The sequence below is a fragment of the Erpetoichthys calabaricus genome, chromosome 6 (genome assembly GCF_900747795.2).
Source record: "Erpetoichthys calabaricus chromosome 6, fErpCal1.3, whole genome shotgun sequence".
In the NCBI taxonomy this organism is placed as follows: Eukaryota; Metazoa; Chordata; class Cladistia; order Polypteriformes; family Polypteridae; genus Erpetoichthys; species Erpetoichthys calabaricus.
The window spans coordinates 138,008,628-138,032,848 of record NC_041399.2 but is presented as its reverse complement, the minus strand read 5'-3'; the positions used below and the strand labels follow the sequence as shown (position 1 = coordinate 138,032,848).

The 24,221-nt window shown below is 38.1% G+C and overlaps 1 protein-coding gene across 2 annotated transcripts in view; it reads right to left on the bottom strand.

Moving 5' to 3' along the window:
• cdyl (chromodomain protein, Y-like) overlaps window positions 1-24,221 on the bottom strand; it is a 298,068-nt gene that overhangs the window by 19,374 nt on the left and 254,473 nt on the right. The window contains exons 5-6 of one of the 2 annotated variants that reach the window (XM_051929208.1): window positions 24,002-24,212; window positions 22,073-22,216 (exon numbers count right to left, since the gene is read on the bottom strand). In XM_051929208.1, the coding sequence (XP_051785168.1) occupies window positions 22,073-22,216; window positions 24,002-24,212 (355 nt within the window). The remainder of the gene's footprint in view (window positions 1-22,072; window positions 22,217-24,001; window positions 24,213-24,221) is intronic. The other variant, XM_051929209.1, reaches the window with a different exon arrangement.

The window sequence follows — 24,221 nt, the reverse complement described above, 5'->3', positions numbered from 1 at the left end:
AGTGAGTGAGTGAGTGAGTGAGTGAGTGAGTGAGTGAGTGAGTGAGGGCTTTGCCTTTTATTAGTATAGATAATAACCTGGAAATTGACACAAACCGATGAATATATACAAGCCTGATCAGCAAGTGAAATAAAATCTTACTGTACTTCTTTATATGCCCTGCTTTCTGTCCCAGTAAATACAAATTATTATATACTAATAATCCAATTGTCCATCGATCACTCAGAATATGGAACCAATGCAGGAAGCACTTTAAGGCAGAGAAGCTTTAATCTGTTGCACCTCTACATGTTAATCAACATTTTTTCTCTCCCAAGCCTACACAGTATTTAATGTATGGAAAACATCTGGGATTAAAGCACTTGGAGAACTGTATATGGGTGTATATAGGTAATGTCTTTGCATCAGAGAATTGCATATAGATAATGTCTTTACATCTTATGAACAATTAGGCTTCAAAATGTAACTTCCACTACTTGCAAATCAGAAACTTTGCTAAAAGGAACCTTCCCAATTTTCTTCACCTCTCACCAATTTCTATTCCAGAAGAAATACTGATCAGTCCTGAAGACTCAGACAGCTCAATAATATATAAAACATTTTAAAGTCCCTTCCTTTCAAAGATCCCAGAGTACACTGGGAAAACAATCTTTCACTTAACATCTCAGAAAAGGAGTAGAAGCTGGGCATGCACAGAATCCACTCTAGCTCCATATGTGCAAAGCATTCAATCATTCAACTTAAAATCTTTTATCAATCACTTTTATCTTGTTTAAAACAGTCCAAAATGTATCCAGGCCAAGTTTTAACCCATGAATGTTGCAATCTAGCTCTAGCCTCACTGGGCCACATGTTTTGGGCGTGCGCCAAATTAAGCTCATATTGGACAAAAATATTTGAATGCCTATCACACAGCCTTGTTGTCACAATTTGTCCTAACCCAGTAACAGCTGTGTTTGGTATACAGTACTCCCAGATGGGCTTAAAGTAGAAGGACACATTGATTGTAATTGCCTGTATACCACACTACTAGACTTATTTTGCTCAAATGGAAGAATCCTAGCCCACCTTATTTTAAGTCAGTGGGTAAACTGATGTTCTATGCTATCTGAAACTGGAAACATGAAATTCTCACTTGGATGATCTGTTCAAAAGTTGTTTTTTTTTTAATATGACAACAGCTAATTAAAAAAAATACAATAAGCACTTATATCGGGGAAAAAAGATATTCTCCCCTTCTTTGTTGATTTTAAAGATTTGCTTTTGCTGTTGGCTCTCCTCTCTTTCTGTCAGGTGGGGGTTGAATTCTGGTTGTGTTAAGTTTGACTTGATTGTATGTTGTGTTATTTTTTGTTGTGCAAGTTAGACTTGACTGTATGGAATTGTTTTTCTTCAAATAAAATCAATTATAAAAAGCAATGCCATGGTGAGAGAGTTGACAGCTTCCAGTGTCCTGCACATATGTGAGTTTTTGTCATGAAAAGTGGCCATTCTGCAGAATGCTGTTCAGAAGGTTTTGACTGTATATTGCACATCCGTATAGGATGTGATTCATCTACTTAAAATATGCATACTCTAAAGTCACAGCACTATACATAGCTAGTTTATTAACCACAGTGTACTTCACATGCTGCTCAAAAAGCAACAGTTTAGAGGTAGGCAGCCTGACTGCATAAAGGTAGTCGTCATCTTCATTGATATGACACATCAGCAAGTGTCAGGCAGACCTGACCAAAATATTCCAATGGGATTTTCCTCATTTCTACTTATTAAGGGACTGGCACTAGACAGATAGGCAGTAGGAATTGAAGACCCCCTGATCGTTAGGGGTCTAAACTTTGTTTAATGCATATTTCACAATCAATACTGTCAGAAACAGTTCATTTTTACATTTTAATCCATTTTAAATGTGTAGTTTTTCAAGTCTTTTTAATCCAGTTCTAAAACTGTATTGCTTCCTAGTTGAGTACCCTGTAAGTGAAAGAAATGACCCTATATCTACATGTAGCATGCAGACTTTATCCAGAAGACTACAATGTACTAGTCAATATTTACTGTTTTTTTTTTTTTTTTTTTTTTTTTTTTTAAATCTTCAATTTTTTTTTTTTTACATGTATGCAGGACCTTTATTTAATGTTATATTTAGCTGTTCTCTGTTTATTTGCTTGCTTTTTTTAAATGTGTTTTGTCATAATGTTAAACTTACTTTGCCACTTTCATATATTTAAATAAAGTTCAATAAATACATAGCAGTGGTAGTAGAAGTTTAAAACCAAGAACGGGAGTGAATATTTTATTTTTCTGGCTGTGAAATCACTAATACCCAAATATATATACATGAAAAAAATAATGGGCAACAGACATGCAGTAGTTAGCAATACTAGAGACCATTTAGAAAGTTGGTCAAGATACTGTCTTTGTGGGATAAGCACATCTTGTCTGTGTCTGCAGGTGTTAATCTCTAGACACTCCAGTTTACACGTGTATTAGTCTAATTGGTAACTCTTATTTGACCTGGTGTTTGTGAGCTCCTGTGATAGATTGATTCTTACTTTGTGTTTGATGCTGCTGGGAAAGGTTGTGGCTTCCTACGATTCAGAATTGGATTAAGCAAATTTAAAGACAGATAAATAACCAGTACCATTGCAAAATCAATAAATATCTGTCACATGCTATAGTTATAAATGAACTACAAATATGGTGTGTGTATATAAAAAATGGTATGTACACCTACTATTTTTCTCCCAATAATAGATCCCCTCCTATAAGTTAGACTTTAAAATAATTATACATTTCTCCAATGTCAATAAATTTCTTTTGCTGCTAATGAGCTACAGTGTTTTCAACTGAATACTTGCTTTCATTACGAATGATACAGCATCATAACTAAAGAAAGGGCTGAGGTACAATGTTTTATTTCTCACTGTTTTACACAAGATGCATTGTGTATACAGTCGGCTCTCCATATCCATATGATTAACAGGTTAAACTATTACTCACTTGAACAATTAGCAGAATGATTTAAGAATTATTCACTTAGATGACTAACTTGCACAGGAATATCATATCAAGGTATAAATTACACTATTTTAAATAGTGAAAAGTCAAGCAAAATGACACCTTTTATTGGCTAACTAAAAAGATTACAATATGCAAGCTTTCGAGACAAATCAGGCCCCTTCTTCAGGCAAGATGTAAGATTACTACATTCATAATGGCTAACACGGTACAACATCCTAGTACTATTTTAATATGAATTATTATCAAAAGCAAAATAGGTAATTTGGAAGAAATTAAAAGTTAAATTGTCTTGTGCTGGTCAATGTAAGGGACAGTGGTGAAGGGGGGACACATACTGAAAGAGTGTCTCACAATTAACTACTCCATTTGCACTGACCTAAGATATAACTGCAAAGAAAGACTCACTAATAACAAATTAGGGCTCAAGGAGGCAACTGAGGCTGTATGGGAGCTGAAGTAGGACACCTCAGAGTCTCAGGAGGCACTTCTGGACTTTGATAAAACCATGGGGTGGGAGTTTAAAGGCCGTTCTCCTTGTGTATTTTTAAGTAATTTTTTTTTTCATGAACTCTGGACTTATTTTGGGTAAGGAGGCCTGCAAAAAGGATAGTCTCCAATTTCAACAGACATTAGAATCATATGATATAATAAGTGATCAACATTTCTCCCATGCATGGTATTGGCATAACTTAGCTGCCAAGTCAAGATTTTATAGGCAATAAGGCTTCATTGAAGTTGAACAAAATGATAAGTCAGTCTTTCTGGCCAGCATTGGGTGCAAAGTTGTTAATAATTAACATAATGAATAATACATAGCATAAAAAGTTACAATTTAACTAGATGCTATTAACTTAAAAAGCCAAAATTCCCTCTGGGGACAAATAAAGTTCTATCTAATCTATATATATAAAATCCCTATGTGCGTCCAGGAGTCCGTGTGCAGATGTCTTCTGGTGAAGTGCGCATGCGCGGGGCACGGTGCTATGCGCGATATTACTGTCAGAGAAAGTTAGAGGCGTTTTACGGAAATACAAACCAGTATTACTGCGAGAGGAAATTAAAGGTACACAATACAGTGACGCATATTACAGCCACATACAAGCCAGTATTACTGTCAGAGGAGATTAAAGGCATATTACCGACGCGCACGCCTGTATTACCTCCAGAGAAAATTAACCCTTTAACCGCCAACTCCCTAAATATTCCCCAAGCCAGGCGAAATCTGAACAATTTTTGTTTTTTTACTTTTTTACATTTTTTTTACATTTTTTACATTTATTCAAGCAGTATTGACCACTAAATGTTGTGCAAGTTGCCAGTGTATACACGAAATCTATAAATGTAACCTGAATTCTCAGCTAAGCAAAACATCTTGATACCAAACCGTGCCCTTTTCAATGGTAGATACTGTCGAAACTGTAAGCGGCCCTTCCACGACAATAAACTTTCATCAACTGCAACTGACGGTCCTGGCATGTAGGGCAACTGAAATGCTTCAAATAAATGATCAATCAAAGGACGTAGCTTGAACAAGCGGTCGCGGTTTGGATCTTTCTTATCTGGCTCGTTTCTGTTGTCATTCAAATGAAAGAATTTCAGCAGCAAAGAGAATCGGTTACGTGTCATGACAGCTGCAAAAATATGTGTTGCATACATAGGATCTGTAGACCAGTACATCTCAATATCTGGTTTTCTGATTATTCCCATCAACATCAAAATCCCAATGAATTTTTTCATTTCGTTTTCATCAGTGTCAAACCAAGCACGAACACGGGAATGTGGAGGTAAATTGGGATTTTTCTCAATAAACTGTGCTGCATACAGATTTGTCTGATGAACAAAATGTCTAATCAAATCAGGTGACACAAACAGCTCATAAAACTGCTCAGCAGTGTAATTGTTTACATCAACAATAAAGCCACACGTTCCCTCAAACGAATGCAGAAAAGGTAGTTCACCTCGGGCAGCAGCCCAGCTGAGATGCTGGGGATACACCCACTCAGCGCCGTCATCCGATGCGTCTTCATTCACAATATCATGCAGCGCACGTTGCTGCTCATCACTGTCACTAAAATCTTCTTCAGAACTGCTACAATCATGATCAGAACTGTCCAAAATCGCCTGCAAAGCCTCACTTGAAGTCAGTTTACGTTTCGCCATATTCACAGCTGTTACATGCGAATCACGTCACATGACCGGCCAAAACAACCACAGACTTGTCGAAATACAACGTAGTAATAATACCCACGCCAAACCGTCAGTTATACTACTTGCCAGGCATTCATATAACCACAGGCAAATGTGCCGGATAATTCCGGCAGTATGGCGTTAGCATTAAAACAGCGGTGCCGGATATATCCGGCAGAGGGCGGTGAAGGGGTTAAAGGTATATTACGGACGTATATTACGGACATACAAGCCTGCAGACGTACAAAACGGTATCCTTCAATAAGGGCGCGCATAGGCATCCTTCAATAAGGGCGTGCACAAAAAGGTGAGCCTCAAAAGGACGACCTCAATTGGGCGCAGCGAATAAAGGCGCACGTAAATAAAGATCTGCACCTGTTGCTCTTCACATATTCCAGAGCCATTTGAACTAAATTATCTACGCGCCCTTATTGAATAGAGCCGTACAAGACAGCATTACTGTCACAGAAAATTAAAGACACACAATACACGGCGGCAGCCCACGAAGAACGGACAGCTCAGCAAGTAAACATCAACAAAAGAAAGGCTGAAAGAAAGAAAAATACGACCGACAAAAAGAATGAGGTCAAAGTCCCTTGCCATTTAATATAGACTGTTCCTACTAATGTTTATGCACTACTGTTCTAGCGCCCGTTATTGTAACGGGCTAAATGACTAGTTTAATAATATTCTGTCTAATAAACTGTAATAATATGTGCTTAAATGTGCAGACAACTTTATTTCACAGTCAGGAATATTAAAGCAGTCTTTATTGACTAAGATGAGAAGAAAAAGGAAACTCAGAAATGGCAGGAAAGTATCAGTGAAATCTTTTGTTTAATGGTTTCTTTATTTAATGTATTATGTTGAAAATAAATTTATATAACTTTCTGCAAATGTTTACATTTTAACTACATGCTGCTTACATATTTGTTAATGATTTATTTGAATCTTTGACTTCCATCAGTATTCCCCAAAAGCAACTGTGAACTACCACTTATCATGCCATAAAACTGCCTCCACCATGTTTAATAGATGATGTGGTATTCATTGGATCGTAAGCCATTTCTTCTCTTTCCAACATTCTGGCATATACTGACCTTAAGTTTCCTTTGTCCAAAGAAAATTGTTTCAGAACTACACAGGCTTTTAAAAATGTTTTCTGGCAAAGTCTAATCTATCCTTCCCATGCTTGAGGTTTACCAGTGGTTTGCACCTTGTGGTAAACCCTCTGTCTTTACTTTCATGAAGTCTTCTCTTGATTGTAGATTTTAGCAAAGTCTACCTCCTGGAGACTGTTCTTGGTTTGACTAAATGTTACGAAGGGGTTATTTGTCACCAAGGACAGAATTCTGCAATCATCCAGCATAGCTGTCCTTCTGGTGTTGCTGAGTTCACCAGTTTACTGTATTCGTTCTTTTTAAGAATATAAAAAATGTTTGATCTGACCACTCTTTAGTGTTTCTGCAGTCTCTTTAAAGGGTTTGTTTTGTTTTCTCAGCTTAATGATGGACTGTTATTACTTGCATAGACAGCTCTTTGGACCTCAAATTGAGACTTCACAGTGATAGCTTCCAAATGCAAATTTCACAATTGGAATTAAGACATTTCATCTGCTTAATAGTTAATTAAATAACGTGTGAACTGCTCCCACCTGGCGATGGAACAACTTATCATTCAAATGCCCATATACCTTTGATGCCCTGGTAATGGGGGGACTATGCAAAAAAAAATGCTGTCATTCCTAAATGGCTCAGGTAAACCCCTTAAATTAAAGCTGAAAGTCTACACTTCAATCACATAATGATTTCTTTATTTCAAGTCTATTGTGTCGGTGTACAGAGCCAAAATTATTAAAATTGTGTCACAAGTGTCCAAACACTTACGAACCTGACTGTAGGTCATGGATGTGAGCAAACCAACATTACATATAGTTTGGTGCACAAAAAAAGTAGCATAGTAAGGAGTGCCACCCTAGTTTTAACAGCAGCAAATGTTGTCAGCTGAAAATAGTGGGAAGACCCCATGCACATTTTGTTTTAATTCTTACATTACTTCTGTTATCTGTGTGTAAGCTGCAGAGAAGACTTGTTTAATTGAGCATATTTTAATAATGGTGTTTGCATTGATCACATCTTTGGTATTTGAACCATAAACTAAACAGAAGCCAAACTCTACTTCACAAAAGATTCATAGAGTGAGGAGATTGTGCCTTGCTCCAATTTTATTTAAATTTCATGAAGCTAGAGTGAAACTGAAAAGAAGCAAATTACAAATAACTACTGAATTACAATAAACAATATAACTTTGCTATATATTTATCCAATTAATTTAAAACAGGCTTTACTTCGATGGAACTAACAAACACAGACTATTTATGAAGCATGCTGTCTAACTACTGACTTCCTGTAATTCTCTTTCCTCTTCCTTATAACTATTTACATGAATATTCATAAATATGTGTTAACATTACTTTGAATAATAAAGTTATTCTGCATGGCAGAACCCTTCCCATTTCTATTGTCTGTGACACCACTGTTAAAAAAAGTGAACAAACTATAATTTATTTCATTCTTAACTGTCTATTGAAAAAAGCAAGATAACTTCTGGTGCAGGTCTTGGAAAAGTCTTTGAAAAAAATGGTCTGCATGTTTAAGTTCCAAATTCCACAGTTTCTCATCTCCACCGGACTAGGCTGTTTTTCCAGTGCCATCGGCCATTTATTATGTGCTGTTACTTTCTTTTTTAGAAGCACAATATCTCCTTCTTGAAGATTGCAATGACATTTATTCCACTTGCAGCATTGTTGGAGTGTAGAAAGATCTGCCTTCAGTGGGTGCAAAACTTGTTGGCAAGAGCTTGTACTCTGCTCCACTGACATCTGTGTAGGTTCTTGTCTGTAAAGTCTCCTGGCTAATTTGAACCATTAATCTTCTGTGTAAGAAGTGTAGCAGGTATCAGAAGAAATGGTGAATCAGGATCCAAAGATCAGGGAATAGAGGCCTAACATTTATAATAGAAGTACATTCAGCCATTAAAGTGCATAGAACATCATGAGAGAGATGCAGGTTCTCTTCTTTTAGCATGCTGTCCAGAATTCTATGAGACAAACCTATCATTCTTTCCCAGGCTCCTCTCATATGAGGAATGAGTAGGGTTACATTCCCACGCACAGCCTTGCTTGTTAAGATATCTCTTGATGTTTTGATTTGGCTGATCTTTGACAAATCCCAGTTCCTTACAAGCTCCCAGAAAGTTTCTTTTGCATCCTTCGTATGGTAAAAAATCTTCTTATGGCATTAATGCAGTTGAATTATACAGAGATGATATTACTTCGCTATGCACAACTCTCATGCTCATACATACTTCTGCTGGTCCTCCTCTAGTACGCCTTGACAGTCACTGTCCAAGAGACAAAAACATCCATTTCTACATACTGTATGTGAATGGAGGGGCTGCAGTGACATGTGCGAGACGTAGGTCTGCCATTTGCCATGGAGCTATATGTAAGATAGAGCTGACACATCTCTTGCTTCCAGTTATCCACAGGTCTGCAGCTCTGACAGTTCCTTCTGTAAAGTGACAACCCTGATGTTTCACATGTTCATGATAGTAGTGTAGTAGCAAGACAGAAATATGCTGGTGTCTAGGCAAAATGAGTGGATACTTTTTACCACTCTCCAGTTGTACATTTTTAAGCCAACCTCTAATCCTGATAAGGCATTCTGCCACTTTAGGGTTTATATTAAAAAGTGGACTTTTTATCTTCAGTTTTCCCATTATGAAGTAAATTTAGCTCCTCCACATAAGCTTCAGTCTGGACTGACTTAATGATGGTGTTTGGAGCCCGAGAACATTTATCAAGTGTGTGTGGTTTAGGGCACTGTTACAAACCTCTGCATTCAGTGATGTTTTGAGCTGCCTAGTAGGAACGAGCAATGTGAATAAGGAGGGCTATAACTCTTAACTAATTAGTTACAGGAAAATAAACTTTTATTATTTTCGGGCGGCAGTCAGGCGCTCTTTTATTTGAATGTGAGTAACACAGTTTGTAAGTGTTTGCTGTATTTCAGCGGTCCAGTAAACCCGGTTGTCTCTGCCAGATGTGACACACTGATGGACCTGGATGCATAATCAGCTGGATTTTCATCTGAAGGTATGTTGAACCACTGCTCAGGCTTTATTGAATGACAAATGCACTGAGTTCTGTTTTGCACATACACATAGACGTGTCTATTCTGATTATGTATGTAGCCTAAGATGACTTTGCTGTCATGGTAAAGCTTAACTGTGTCCGGCTGCAAGTCCGTTTCACAGAGAAATTACCGAAGCAAATAGCGCGTACAGAGGAATAGAAAGCTAGTAGGCTCAGATAGAGGAGCCAACCTGGCCCTTCCAAAGACAAAGCCTACAGCAATTTTCCCTTCTTTACTAATACAGTAATCCCTCCTCCATCGCGGGGGTTGCGTTCCAGAGCCACCCGCGAAATAAGAAAATCCGTGAAGTAGAAACCATATGTTTATATGGTTATTTTTATATTGTCATGCTTGGGTCACAGATTTGCGCAGAAACACAGGAGGTTGTAGAGAGACAGGAATGTTATTCAAACACTGCAAACAAACATTTGTCTCTTTTTCAAAAGTTTAAACTGTGCTCCATAACAAGACAGAGATGACAGTTCTGTCTCACAATTAAAAGAATGCAAACATATCTTCCTTTTCAAAGGAGTGTGCGTCAGGAGCAGAGACTGTCATAAAGACAGAGGAAACAAACAAATCAATAGTGCTGTTTGGCTTTTAAGTATGCGAAGCACCGCGGCACAAAGCTGTTGAAGGCGGCAGCTCACACCCCCTCCGTCAAGAGCAGAGAGAGAGAGCGAGAGAGGGAGAGAGAGAGAGATAGAGAGAGACAGAGAAAAACAAACATGCAAAAATCAATACGTGCCCTTCGAGCTTTTAAGTATGCGAAGCACCGTGGCTTCACTAAGCAGCTGCACAGAATGTAGCAACGTGAAGATAATCTTTCAGCATTTTTAGACGAGCGTCCGTATCGTCTAGGTGTGCGAACAGCCCCACTGCTCACACCCCCTACGTCAGGATCACAGAAAGCGCAACAGAGAGAGAGAAAGAGAAAAGTAAGTTGGGTAGCTTCTCAGCCATCTGCCAATAGCGTCCCTTGTATGAAATCAACTGGGCAAACCAACTGAGGAAGCATGTACCAGAAATTAAAAGACCCATTGTCCTCAGAAATCCACGAACCAGCAAAAAATCTGCGATATATATTTAAATATGCTTACATATAAAATCCGCGATAGAGTGAAGCCGCGAAAGGCGAAGCGCGATATAGCGAGGGATCACTGTACTTCTAATGTAGACAGCAACCCAAATGCCATTGGTAGACACATCAGAAAACACACAAAACTCTGTGTATGCTACATTAGATATAGAGCTGACAATATATGTACGTGAAATATGCAGATATTGCAAATGTTGTCGTGAATTCCTACACAAACTTTCATTCTATACTCCACGATTTCCTTAGACATGTTATCACCATACCACAGGAAACGTAAGAAATTTCTATTGTCCTCTCTCACAATGAAACAGTAGAACATTTGCTGAATGTCTGCTGTAAATGCCACTTGCTCCCTTCTGAAGTGGATCAAAACCCCTAACAAACTGTTGTTGAGGTCTGGGCCTTTAAACAGTGCATTGTTCAATGGCACATCATGATGCTGTGTGGTCGAATCAAAGATGACCCTAATCTGATTGGGTTTCTTAGGATGGTGGACCCCAAAATAGTAAATACCAGCATTCTTCATTGTTTTATTAGAGTTGGTTCTAGCTCTGCATGATCATTTTCAAGAATTTTACACATAAAGGTCAGAAACTGATCTCTCACCTCAGGTTTATGATTCAGTGTGTGGCTCAGAGATACATGTCATAGCTTGGTCACAGTTGTTAGAGAGTTGTTGTCTGGGCACTTTAAATGGGAGTGGAGCTACCCAACTCTTGACTTCATCCCTATGCATTTCACTGTCCATAATATTTAAAAAAAACATTGAATCTTCGATTGATGGAGCCAGTTCATTGTCATTTACTGTATGGCTGAACACTGTGCGCCCAATGCTGTACTCTGAAGTATTTTTTCCATATACACTGCGGGTGTTTTGTTTTTCCTTACCAACGCGCTTCCCTTCCTAAAGATGAATCAACCTTTCACATTATGTGAGATAAGTTGGTCGCCCATTGTATAAAACGTTAGTCTCGAATGAGCCCACACTTGGCTTGTGTGCACCTCGAAGGCATAATCCACCAACAACTGAACCAGCCTAAATCTAGCATCTGTGCAAAGGGTTTATCACAGGCACCACTGATCTGCTGTCTGACTGTGTGCTTGTATAACTTCTTTCCCTAGCTTCAGGAGGATTTTCGCTTCAGGGTCAATCTCAGGGTTGTATGTTGCCACGGATTTCAAATGGGGATACTGCAGAGCAACACTTGGAGTTCGTATTTCTGACCTGTGGTCAGGTATCTCGTTGCACTCAATGAGGGGTGGTTAAAGCCATGTTGATTCTTTCACTGACTGATTCAATACAGAAGCCTTCTGTTCTTCTCCCAAAAATGGCAGTTATTCCAGAGAAGGTTCTCAATATAAACATTAAAGTATAAACATTAAATAGTTAAAAAAAAAAAAACTCTGACCTGGCAAGTGAGCAGTTGCTTTGTTCATTTAGCACAGCATACATCTTGACTGTTTTCTCTCTCTGACGAGACATATCTTGGCTTATGACCTGGGTTTCAACACAGACATGGGTGTAGTGGCAGGTAAAAGAGGAAGCATTGATGGAATCATTTTGGCCTTTCTCACCATTACCTGCTGCTGAGATTGTAGCTTCTGCATCTCGAGGGGCTAGACAAGGGGGCATTGCTGAGACATGAAGGCCACTGTTACACTTTACATATTTAACACTAGAATCACCAAAGCTTATGAAAAAAAACTCATAAATCCGCCCCACCTTAAATCAGCTGTATAGGCTAAAAAATATATCGTTATTTGGAACACATGCATTTCATGTGTGTTCCGTGTCTACAAAGATCTATGTAAGTGTAGGATGACAGGAAATGCAAGAAATGTTGAACACATACCTAAAAGACCAACCTTTTCCATGTTTTAGTACTAACAACAAAATTTTGACATGAAGTGTATAATGTTTGAAGACCAAATTTCAAAAATAAATACTTTCACAAAAGGTACAAATATAACAGAACAACTGTGTTTTTATTCAAGACTATAATCGAAGAAAAAGACATCGGGTTAGTGTGGCTTGTTGTCGTGACTTCTTTGGGAGTACAGCGGTAAAGAACTACTGACTCCTATTCAAAAGGTTGGCGGTTCGAGCCTTCACGCGTCCCAAAATAAACATTTTGAGTAGTGACCTGCTCTTATTGTTACTATTATACAATAAAAACATACATTTGATTTGAGTCTGTAACAGACGGTGTAAATGTATGGTACTTGTAAAGGTTAGCGTTTTTTTTTTTTTTTTTTATTCAGTTTTATTCTCTCAGTCGCGTTCACACTCGCCCCAATCTGACAATGTTAGCTTTCAAATAAAGACATGCTATAACAGAGGTGAACTCAGATGAGGATGAGGGTTATACATCGTAGAAAGAGAACAGAAGCCCATCACAAAACATAACCACAAACAGGACTTTGCACAATACGTTGGCGAGCTCTGTAAGCCATGCTGCTTCGTTGTAGTATAGGTGTGGGCCAGACTGACTGGCAGGATAACGCCCGACCTCTTGCTGCATCCAAACGGTGGACATTTCTTGCGGTGGGAGGATGGGATAGCAGGCTGCTTGCTGCTTGGGATTATCGACACATTTCAGTCAAACTTTTGGCCGACTGTTTGAGGAAGTCCCAGCCTTCCTCATCACTGCCCACGGCTTGGCCGGTCGCCGATGGAAACGCCGCCGCCGGGGGAAGCGTGGAGGCACCAGGGCTCAGCTCCGAGTTTCCCGGATCCTTTCTAGGAACAACTCTCCTGGTTTCCAACATGATGTAATGCTGCCGGAATGCCACTTCCCCTCGGATGCTCTGATGTACCTCCCCGCCTCGCTCCGTCACCGCCGCCGGGGGGTGAACTTTAACAATCTGCGCCGCATCATGAAAATGTCAGCCGCTACGGCTGGTGAGTCTTTGTTAACGTCGTCCCAGCCGCTTCGTTTTGCGCTGATAAATGCCAGATCGGTCGTGAACAAAACTTTTATTCTAAAAGACTTTTTTCTCTCCAATGGCCTGGATTTTTTATGTGCTGCTGAAACCTGGATGTTACCGGGCGAGACGCTCCCACTTACTGAAGTTTTGCCCCCGGGATGTTCCTTTATCAACACGCCGAGAGTGCAGCGCTGTGGTGGGGGCTTACTGACCTTATTTAAATCCAATTTCATTTGCAACCGCCCTTCCTTTCCCCTTTCTTTTTCCCCTTCAACTTTTGAGCTTAGTATGTTTGAACTAGTCTGCTCACCACCGTTGCTATGTACACTCATCTATCGCCCTCCAAAATATAATAAGGACTTTTTAGATGAATTTGCAGCTTTCTTGGCTGATATTACCTGCAGATATGATCGCTTTCTTTGTTTGGGTGATTTTAATATCCATGTTTGCTGTCCCGCTAAACCTCTAGCAAAAGATTTTCTGGACATTATTGACTCCTTTGGTCTCTCTCAACTTGTAAACGGGCCAACACATGGGCAGGTTCACATATTGGACCTGGTTCTTTCTCGCGGTCTCAGAATCAGTGACTTGGACATTCTGCCTCCCAGCTTTTCCGATCACTCGCCCGTTTTGTTTAATTTGGATTTGGTCTCTGTTAAGCATAGTAAATCCACTACCACCCATCTCTCCCGTGTCATTCTCCCCTCTGCTGCTAAAGATTTTGCAGCTGCTTTTTCATCAATTTCCACATCATGTGAATCCACGGATGTTGATGTTTTATTGCAAACCTTCCATACTTCCTGCTGTTCTATGATGGATGATGTAGCCCCACTCAAACGGAGACAATCTAAAGTCAAGGTTGACCCATGGCTAAACGAACAAACTCGTTCCATCAGGCAAAACTGTAGGCGTCTAGAACGCAAATGGAGGAAAGATGGTCTTATTGTTACCTTCGACCGCACGAGAGACGCGTAGTCCCAATACCAGAGAGCAGTCAGCGGTGCAAGGAACCATTTTTTCGCGGATATCATTTTAAAAAACTCTGGCAATCAATGTGTCTTATACAAAACACTAAATGCTGTCCTTTCTCCAGTTGCAACTGTTTTTTCTTCTGCTTCCACTGCTCTTTGTTATCAGATCCTTACATTTTTTCTGGATAAGGTCACGAACATTAGATCCCAGATCTCCATTTCTTCTTCTGGCTCTGTTGACTTAGCCGTTCCTGCACATGGCTCTTTCACCAGCTTTGAACCCATTTCGCTCTTCCATCTGGAAAAAATCATCTCCTCAATGAAGCCTTCGGGCTCTCCGGACGACGTGGTGCCGCCCAGACTCCTGAAAGATGCGTTTCCTGCGATTCGATACGACGTCCTAAAGATTATAACTAGTAGTCTATCTTCGGCTATAGTTCCTCGTGCTTTCAAACACGTAGTTGTACATCCAATTCTGAAAAAACCTGATTTAGACCCTGCCGTTCTTTCCAATCTTCGTCCAGTTTCCAAACTACCTTTCTTGTCAACAATACTAGAAAAAGTAGTTTATGAGCAATTAACTCATCACTTACAGGACCATCAGGTAATGGACCTTTTTCAGTCAGGCTTTAGGCCCCAACATAGCACAGAAACCGTGCATTTACGTGTCCTAAATGACGTCCTTTTGGCATTGGACTCAGGACTTCATGTGATTATGGTTCTTCTCGATCTATCTGCTGCGTTTGACACAATCGATCATGGCATCATGATCTCCCGACTCGAATCCTGGGCTGGTGTATCTGGCTCAGCCCTCAACTGGTTCAGGTCATATTTCTGCAACAGGACCCTTAGAGTCATGTTGGACGATTTTTCATCTGAATCAGTCCTACTCCCATGTGGGATCCCCCAGGGTTCCATTTTAGGGCCACTACTTTTTTCAATCTACATTCTGCCTTTAGGTGCAATTTTTAGAAAACATGCAATTTCATATCATCTATATGCTGACAACTGCCAAATTTATTTTTCCCTTAAGCCAACTGACTCCACCAAACCTCTCCTCGACTGCCTATCTGACATTAAGGATTGGCTGGCTGTAAATTTCCTTCACTTGAATGATTCAAAAACCGAGGTCATTGTTTTTAGTCCCGACTACAAACAGATTCCATCTTTTGGCCTCGACTCTCTTCCCACTCCAGTAACTTCGTCTGTCTTTAATCTCGGAATCAAAATGGATTCGTTCCTGAAAATGGATGCTCAAGTCAACAGCACAGTAAAATCCTGTTTTTTTCCAGCTCAGGCGTATCGCCAAACTCAAGCCTATTCTGTCTAACCATCTCCTGGAATCAGTAATCCATGCATTTATTACGTCCCGGCTTGATTACTCTAATTCCTGCCTTTATGGTATCAGCAAAGCCACTCTTTCTAGACTACAACTGGTTCAAAATGCGGCTGCAAGGCTTCTAACAGGGAGTGGCAGAGGCCAACATATTACTCCAATTTTAAAAACCTTACTTTGGCTGCCGGTTAGATTCAGAATCGATTTTAAGATACTCCTCCTAACTTATAAGGCATTAAATGGTCTAGCCCCCGCCTATTTGAGTGTTTTGTTCCATCGATACAATCCCCCTCGCGTTCTTAGATCCGCAGATCAGCTGCTTCTAACCGTTCCCAAGGCACGTTTCAAAGCTCGTGGTGAAAGGGCTTTCTCCATCGGTGCACCCAGGCTCTGGAACTCCCTACCCTTAGTGGTTAGGCAAGCCACTTCAGTTGCCACATTCAAATTACGCTTAAAAACGCACTTCTTCACATTGGCTTTTAATTCTTAACTTGTTTTCATTTTCTACTTGTTTTTCGCTATTTTCTCTATTTTATTGGGTCCTCTGACCTGTTTTTAGTTTCTTAGTTCAAATTCTCTCTTAATGTTTGCTTTTAATATTTTGTTTTTAGTCCTGTTTGTTTTAACTGTACAGCGCTTTGGTCGGTTGTAATGCTGTGTTTTTAAGCGCTCAACAAATAAATATGGTATGGTATGGTATGGTACAAGACAAAAGACTCCGACGGAAAGGTGCAAGTGAATTTAAGGTGGGCTGGTTTAATGAGTTTTTTCATAAGCTTTGGTAATTCTAGTGTTAATCGACATTTTACAGTCCATCCCTAGCTTGATGAGAAGTAGATTCACAGTATTTGTAGCAGATTCCACTGTCTTTAAGGAAGGTCATTCCCTCTTCCAAAGACTTTGCTCTAAATGCTCTGCAATTTTTAAGTGGGTGTGGTTTTGTGTGAACAGGGCACCTTTTGTCTGAGTTCTCATTCTCCACTGATAGAACATTTGTCAGTGAATCAAGTTTTGTGTTAACATCCGTTTTATGCGCAGATTATCGGAAATCTTGTCTGTCAGCACTGAAAATGATTTTTCTCTTGTAGGAGTGTTGTGATTAATGAAGATCAAACTAGGATTATTCATGGCTCTGGTTTTTGGCATACAAATGAAGTGAAAAAGTGGGTGAAGTGTTCCTTTGTTTTAATTTTTATACTTAGGACCATAGGACATTCATTTCTCTTGCAAAGCCATGGGCAGTATCTAAACAACAAGTCTAGGTAAGTAGCTGTCTTCTTTAGTTGACTGAGGTTCCATTAAAAGATCTCTTAGCTCTAGCAGCTTGCCATAGCCTTTAATAGAGATTCTTGGAAAAATGTCTAACCTTTTAAAGAGAACATCTTCAATTATTTCTGGTGCAGCATAAGCACTCATTCAACTTGTCCCAAGCTTTCCCAAGGGCTGCACCTGGGGTTTGATATGCACTTGGATTCTATTTACATGCTCACATGATTCCTTTCAAAACTACTTAGTTAGCAGTTTCAGCTTTTCTCCTACTGAGAGCCACAAGCCTCTTGTAGCTTTAGTGAATGAAGATTTCTATCCTTATGATGAACCTCATTCAGGCAGATGAATGAAGATGGGCTGGTACCTAAATAAGATAGTATCAATCCTTTGGACACAGAAAAGAGGATACTGAACAAGCACAAGTAAAATGGAAACTCTGATGAAAAACTGTAGCTGCAGCTAAATGCAACATAAGCAGCTTGTTTTGTCACTTGAAACTACAACAAAGTCATGGAATACCAAGATTGTATGTTCAAAAGAAAAACTGACAAGCTCACTCATGGCTAAAGTGATTTCCCAAAGCAGCAGTCTTTAACACAAACATTCACTAATTCAACTCAATATGCAAAAGATTCACAAAGATGGAAGTAAAATAAGTAATGCTATTGCATACTTTACTATGAAAGATCAGAAGTGGTAAAAAATATTAATTAATTAATTAATTTTCTGTTTTTGAGTCAAGCAACTTTAACTTTTAAAACTTTTTTTTTTAAATGCATATTATTTGTAACATGACATAGTTGAAAATATATAATATGTGAGATATTTTGTATAGACCCATTGGGAGTGTTTAGAGCAAACAAAATTTCAGTTAAAAAAAAAAAGTCTTCATAAAAAAAAAAAAAAAAACCTCCAACATGTACACATTCATGTAAGAACTGCAGTTCTCTGTACATGTGACAGTGATAATTCTATTAATATACAAATATAAATTTAGCTTGCATTTCATGAATATTCAGTCAGTTAAATATAACACATTTTAAATTTAAATTGTGCAGTATGTTAAAATGTTACAGAAATATTAAATAAACATTAATGTTTGTACCATAAATTATGACATTCAAATAAGGTGTGTGCAGCTTTAATAGTGTTGCATATTTAAAAAATAATCTTTTAACATATCATATAATTCACATATAAATTGTCATCTGCCATGATAAGTTAACTCTGTTAAAAAGTTTCAATTTTCAAATAGTATTTTCAAACAATTGTTGATTGTTAAGGTCATATTGGCCACTCCTGATCCTATGTATACATTATTTTTTTGTTAATCTATTTGTGTATTGTCAACTGTTCTGAGAATAAACAATCTGTAAATAAAAATTTCTTTGTACTATGTACACATAACAACAGGCACGTTTTGAGGGTAAGCTTCCAAAGATACGCAATTCAAAGTATTCAGAAACTCATTTGGCCATCAGAACTTATCATTAGACTCATCTTTAGAGACTTAACACATGATATTACTATATAAGGTAGGACACTACTTTTCTTATAATCATATCTCTTATTCATACCTAATTAAAATATTTTTTTTCTTTTCTTGTAACTATTTCTTTGATATCTTGTAAAGCACTTTGAGCTACAATATATGTATGAAAATGTGCTATAGAAATAAATGCTGTTATCGTTGAATTAGCATGTCAGACTATGTTAGCTTTTTTATTCAATTCACATAAATAAATATATGATTGTAGTGCATTGGCCTATGGCTCCAAGATTTCCTTTTGGACTAGTAATTTTAGCAGTCCAAATAGTAGTAGTAATAGATTGTTGTGTTGCTTCTGCTTTAACTGTAATGACTAGCATTTCTCTCTTTTCTTAACACTAGAATGTAAATGTAAATGTGTCGATCAGCACAAGTAGCAAGCAGCCTTCTATCCCCTTTAGCTGCAGGTGGAAGCTCCTGTCACACCCTATGCAACTGTGTTTGATCTTATTCAGGAAAAAAATCCCAGTTGCCTCACAGGAGAAAGACTTTCTGAGACTAAGGTCATAAGGCTTATGAAACCGTTTCTGGACAAATGCAGAACCGTAACAAGTTGCGTGCAGCTAAAGTCACTTAAATACGCAAGTACTTTGTGAGCATGCCCGTGTTGATCAAACAGAGGAAGCCCTGCAGTCTACTTGTGACCTTAGGCTGTAGGAAGTAAATAATTCAAAGTAAATAACATTTGATCTGGCTTTTATATAAGTAACATATAAATGTTTTATATAAAGACCATCACAAAACATAATCACAAACAACATGATAGCTTGGCAAGCTCAACAAGCCCTGCTTTTTCTTTGAAGGACACGTATGGGGCAGACTGACTGCCAGGATGATGGCCAACCTGTCGTTGCATCCAAATGGTACCATCTTTCGCCTTTACACCTGGTGCCGCTGCGTTGTTCTTATATGTGAGTGGACATTTCTTGCAGGGAGGGCTTCTGTTCTCTTTCTCCGATGTAGAACCCTCATCCTCATCTGAGTTCACCTCTGTTATAGCATGTCTTTATTTGAAAACAGCAGTGTCAGATCAGGGCGAGCATGAATGTGACTGAGAAAATAAAACTGTATAAAAAAAAAAAAAGCTAACGTTTGCAAGCACCATAAATTTACACCGGCTTTTGCAGACTCAAATTAAATGTATGTTTTTATTGTGCAATATTAACAATAAGAGCAGCGTCTACTCAAAATGGTAATTCTGGAGGGCAGCCGGATTCGATCCTGGTACTTCTTGATTATGAGTCAGCAGTTCTTATTTCCGCACTACTCAAGAGGTTATATGAGTGTAGAACCCTAACCCAATTTCTTTTTCTACGGTTATATTCTTGAATAAAAGCGCACTTGTTTTGTTATACGTGTACCTTTTGTGAAAGTGATATTTGGACTTCAGTCTTCACATATTATACACTCTGTGTCAAAATTTTGTCGTTAGTACTATAACATGAACATAGTTTCTATTTTAGGTATTTGTTCAACATTTCTTGCGTTTCTCGCATTTCCTGTCATCCGCTCGTTATAGACACAGAACATGCATGAAATGCATGTGTTCCAAATAGCGATATATTATTTACCCTATGCATCTCACAGGACCTCACACGCAGATAAAAAAAACTTTTTGCTGGAGATGAGCTCCGGCGGTGGGCGGGATGGGATAGCAGGCTGCTTGCTACTTGTGCTGATCGACATATTTACAAAACAAAAGAGATTGATGGAGAGGTGCGAACGGATTTAAGGTGGGCCGGGATTACATGTTTTTTCGTAAGCTTCAGGAATTCTAGTGTTAAAAGCCAATTACTGCTCTTCCCCTATGGATGCATCCAATATAATCAGGTGCATTTGTGTAGACCTGTGTCTTTATAGCAGTAACACTGTTACATAGTTTTGAGAATTTAAGGGGAGGAAGACTTTTCCTTTTCAAGCAGTAGCTGGCAAGGCAAATTATTGGTAATTAGAAAATAAGGAGTTAAAAGATGGTTAACATTGAGTTTTACTTTTATTTCCTCCTCCAGGACAGCTAACAGCTCTGATTTAAAAAAAATAATTAAATGATTGCAGTTGCAGCCCTCTTTTCTATTTGTCAGCAGGTTCATTTGTAAACTCCCACCCTTAATCTTTTTTTCTTATATATGCTTGCATCTAGGAAGAAGAAGTTAAGATTTTCTGCCTTCTTTAATTGGTAACAATTCCTTTCTGATGATCCTCTATGATTTTTGATACTTAAAGCATAATTTTGACCACCAATTTGAACTTCAGATATCTAGAATTCAAACCTAACCAGGAAGAGTGTGAATTATGTATATATCTATAATGTGTTTCATGATAAATATAACTGGAGGACTTTTCTGACTAATTCTATAGAATTTTCAATGCAGGATATCTAAAAATACTTTAAATATATGCTTTTTCAATTAGACATATTTGTAATTAAATGTGGACAAGTAAAATTTAAATTACAGGTATCATTTGTGTAACAAATTATACTGGATGGCAATAGATATTCTTGGGCTGAAGAAATGGCAGGGCCTAGCTTTTCTACTTCGCAATGACTCTTAAAACAGACAATACAGATACTACAGAAAGCCTTTTTTATATTAAAATTTATTAAAAACATTTAATCCTAAAACCACTTGGTCAGTTGAACCAGTTATTAATATTCTTTTTGGGTGAACTTCTGAACAGTGACAAATATCATTAAATGCAGTTCTAAATTTGAAAAATTTACTAAATAAATACCTGACGGTTTACATAAGTTATTGAATTATGTACTTTTCTATATTTAAAATAAATTGGAAAATTAATGAATGAACACTTTTAATGTGTATGGAGAAATAATGACATGTCATCATTAATTAATGTCAATAAAGATACCGTAAGTGCCTGATGTAAATCAATAAACCTTGTGGTATGGCAATAATATTTACCTTTTTATGTATGTATTTTTTCATACATAAGCAGGCACAGGCAAATTCACGAAGCAGCTCTGGACCATGTCTTGGACAATCCCTGGGTACAATCTTGTACACTGCCACAATCAATCACGTATGGCATATTTAGACTTGGTATTAAACCCCAGTGGTCTAGTTAACACTTTTGTACATCAGGTGTTAACTAGTGTCAAGATTTTAGTAACAAATGCTAAAAATGTGAAATGTGCTCCACATAATTTTTTTAAGGGAAAGAAAATCTACAATGGCTCATCTTGGTGGGATTTGACTTTGAACAGTTGATACTCTGTATAAGTGATAAACAAAAAGTACTTCAGAGCTTAATACAATCATTAACAGTGCATGTTCACATTGATTGTGCCCAAATAGCCATGAAAGAAATAATAAAATAACATGGATTTTTGATACTTTGTAACAAAACTAAAAATGAAGAAGATTGAAATGAGGAAAGTAGGTACATGTTAAGGAAAAAGAAAAACATAATACATTTCATACATTACATGGTTCTAATGCATATTTAATTAAAATATTTGAAATGTATTAAAACAACAAAAATGAAAGGATGACTTACAACTGAATTACAAGAGACTAGCTCCCTAATGCGCACCATCACCTCTTGAGTAAACGTCCCTGGCCAAAACACTTGAGAAATCAGTCCTTTCGCACACGCCTCCTGCGCTGTCAATTTCCTCCCACTGAAGAGCATTTCATTAGCCTGTAGAACATGCCAGATAAATAAAAGGTCACAATGCTCTTAACAAAGTACTTGCTTTAAGCTGTCAGTCACTAAGGCAACAACAAAAGATCAGAATGCTTCCGTCCTTAATTATTCTTACAGCTTTCAATTCACTATTGGGAACATTTACAAAATGAAGTACTTAACTCTTAAATGCACTTCATCATACTTCAGAGATTTTTTTTCTTTTTTGCCTAACATTGGCTTTCAGTAATTGATTTATAATCTCCATGCCTGTTAAGCAGATTCCTGACACTCGACCACTACAAGTTAGCCAACTATACATCACTAACAGTTGAAATTCTTTTTAGAATAACACATATTTAATCTGCTTCTTTTTAAGGCCACATTAAAAGAAGAACCTGACTCTAACCTGAAACTAACATATTCTTTTCATAAAACATGTAACTTTTAGGAGCATTGCTGCAAAGAGAAAAGAGAAATTATACTGTATCTATAAATTATAGACTCCTTTTTGTACATCCACATTATTTATAAGTATATACACAGTGTATATATATATATATATCTCCCCCAGATCACTGGATAGCAGCCCCCCTGGGTTGTTACAGCACCATGGATTCCCACAAGGCATGGGAGTTGGAGTTTGGTATCTCAGCCCTGTTGGGTTCCAGGGGTGCCACCAGGGGTGCCACCAGGGGTGCTACAGGTTCTCCTGAGACATACTCTGTTGGGCACTGCCTCACCCAGAAGTGCTTCTGGACCAGGCTTACGGGACACCAAAAGTACTCCCGGATAGGGCATAAAAGAAGCCGGCTGCTGCAGCTCCAGGAGCCAGAGTGGGGAGGAAGAGGGACGAAGCTTGCCAGAGGACGGAGGCGGAGAGTGTGAAAGAGAAGCCAAAGACACAGTATTGCTGTGGGCTGCTTTGAACTGTGTATTGTGCTGTGCTGGTGGGAAACGCTTAAGGGAAGAGTTTCCCAAGAAATAAAAGCTTGTGTGTATTGCTGAACTTGTGCCTGTGTTGGCCTGTGTTGGGTTTAGGGAGCTAGAGCTCCCCCTTCAGGCAACTATATATTTTTTTTCTTCATTTAGGATGTTCATTATAAGTGGAAGGAAAGGTACATTTTAAAATAGCTGATAATTGCATAGTTTAGCTGTATAACAGCATACTGTTTAGAATCTAAAATTTTGCGCATTTCCTTACTCATTTGCACAGGTCAAAAACAGATTTAACGTTATTAATAACATTTTTAGGAATTAATAAATCTTAATGACATTTCAGTCTAACTGATGTAATATCAACCCTTTTGTGTTAGCCCATATTCCTGAGTAGTTTTGGTACTCTACCCCAGTGGTAAACATGGTAAGCCCTTAGAAAAAGAAAACATTGAAATAGATCATATTAAAAAAAACTAATTTACTTTAGTTTTTATTTAACTTTTAACACTGTAAATCATAAGTAAACAAATATGTTACCTAAAGTAGTGCTCAGCAACAGTATGAGATGTCAGGATTCCAAAGACCTAAAATGCTCACAATTCTTCCAAAACCCTACATACAATATACATATATATATACATGCATCCAGAAATGGTCATTTGTATTAACAAAAGCATGTACCTACATGGCAGAAAGCAAACAGTTATCAGAAAATAAAAAAGCTTAAATAACAAAATTATGTTACTGTATTTCATAATGAATGTCTAGGTGGATGATGCTAAAATTACCATTAAACAAGCTAATGAATAATATTTATAAACTAAACTTTCTTGGATAAACCTCTCTTAAATTTATACTTACCGACGCAATCCCCATTATCCTTGGGAATGTGAGAGATGAACACCCATCTGGAGTTTGTCCAAATGTAGTGTATGGTGTCTGAAACCAGGCCTTTTCATTTGCCCAAACAACATCACACAGAGGCAGTATAGATGCTCCTAGACCAACTGCAGGACCATTCACAGCCACTATTATTGGTTTCTTGAACTGGATGAAAGTATTTACAAAGTTTCTGAAATTG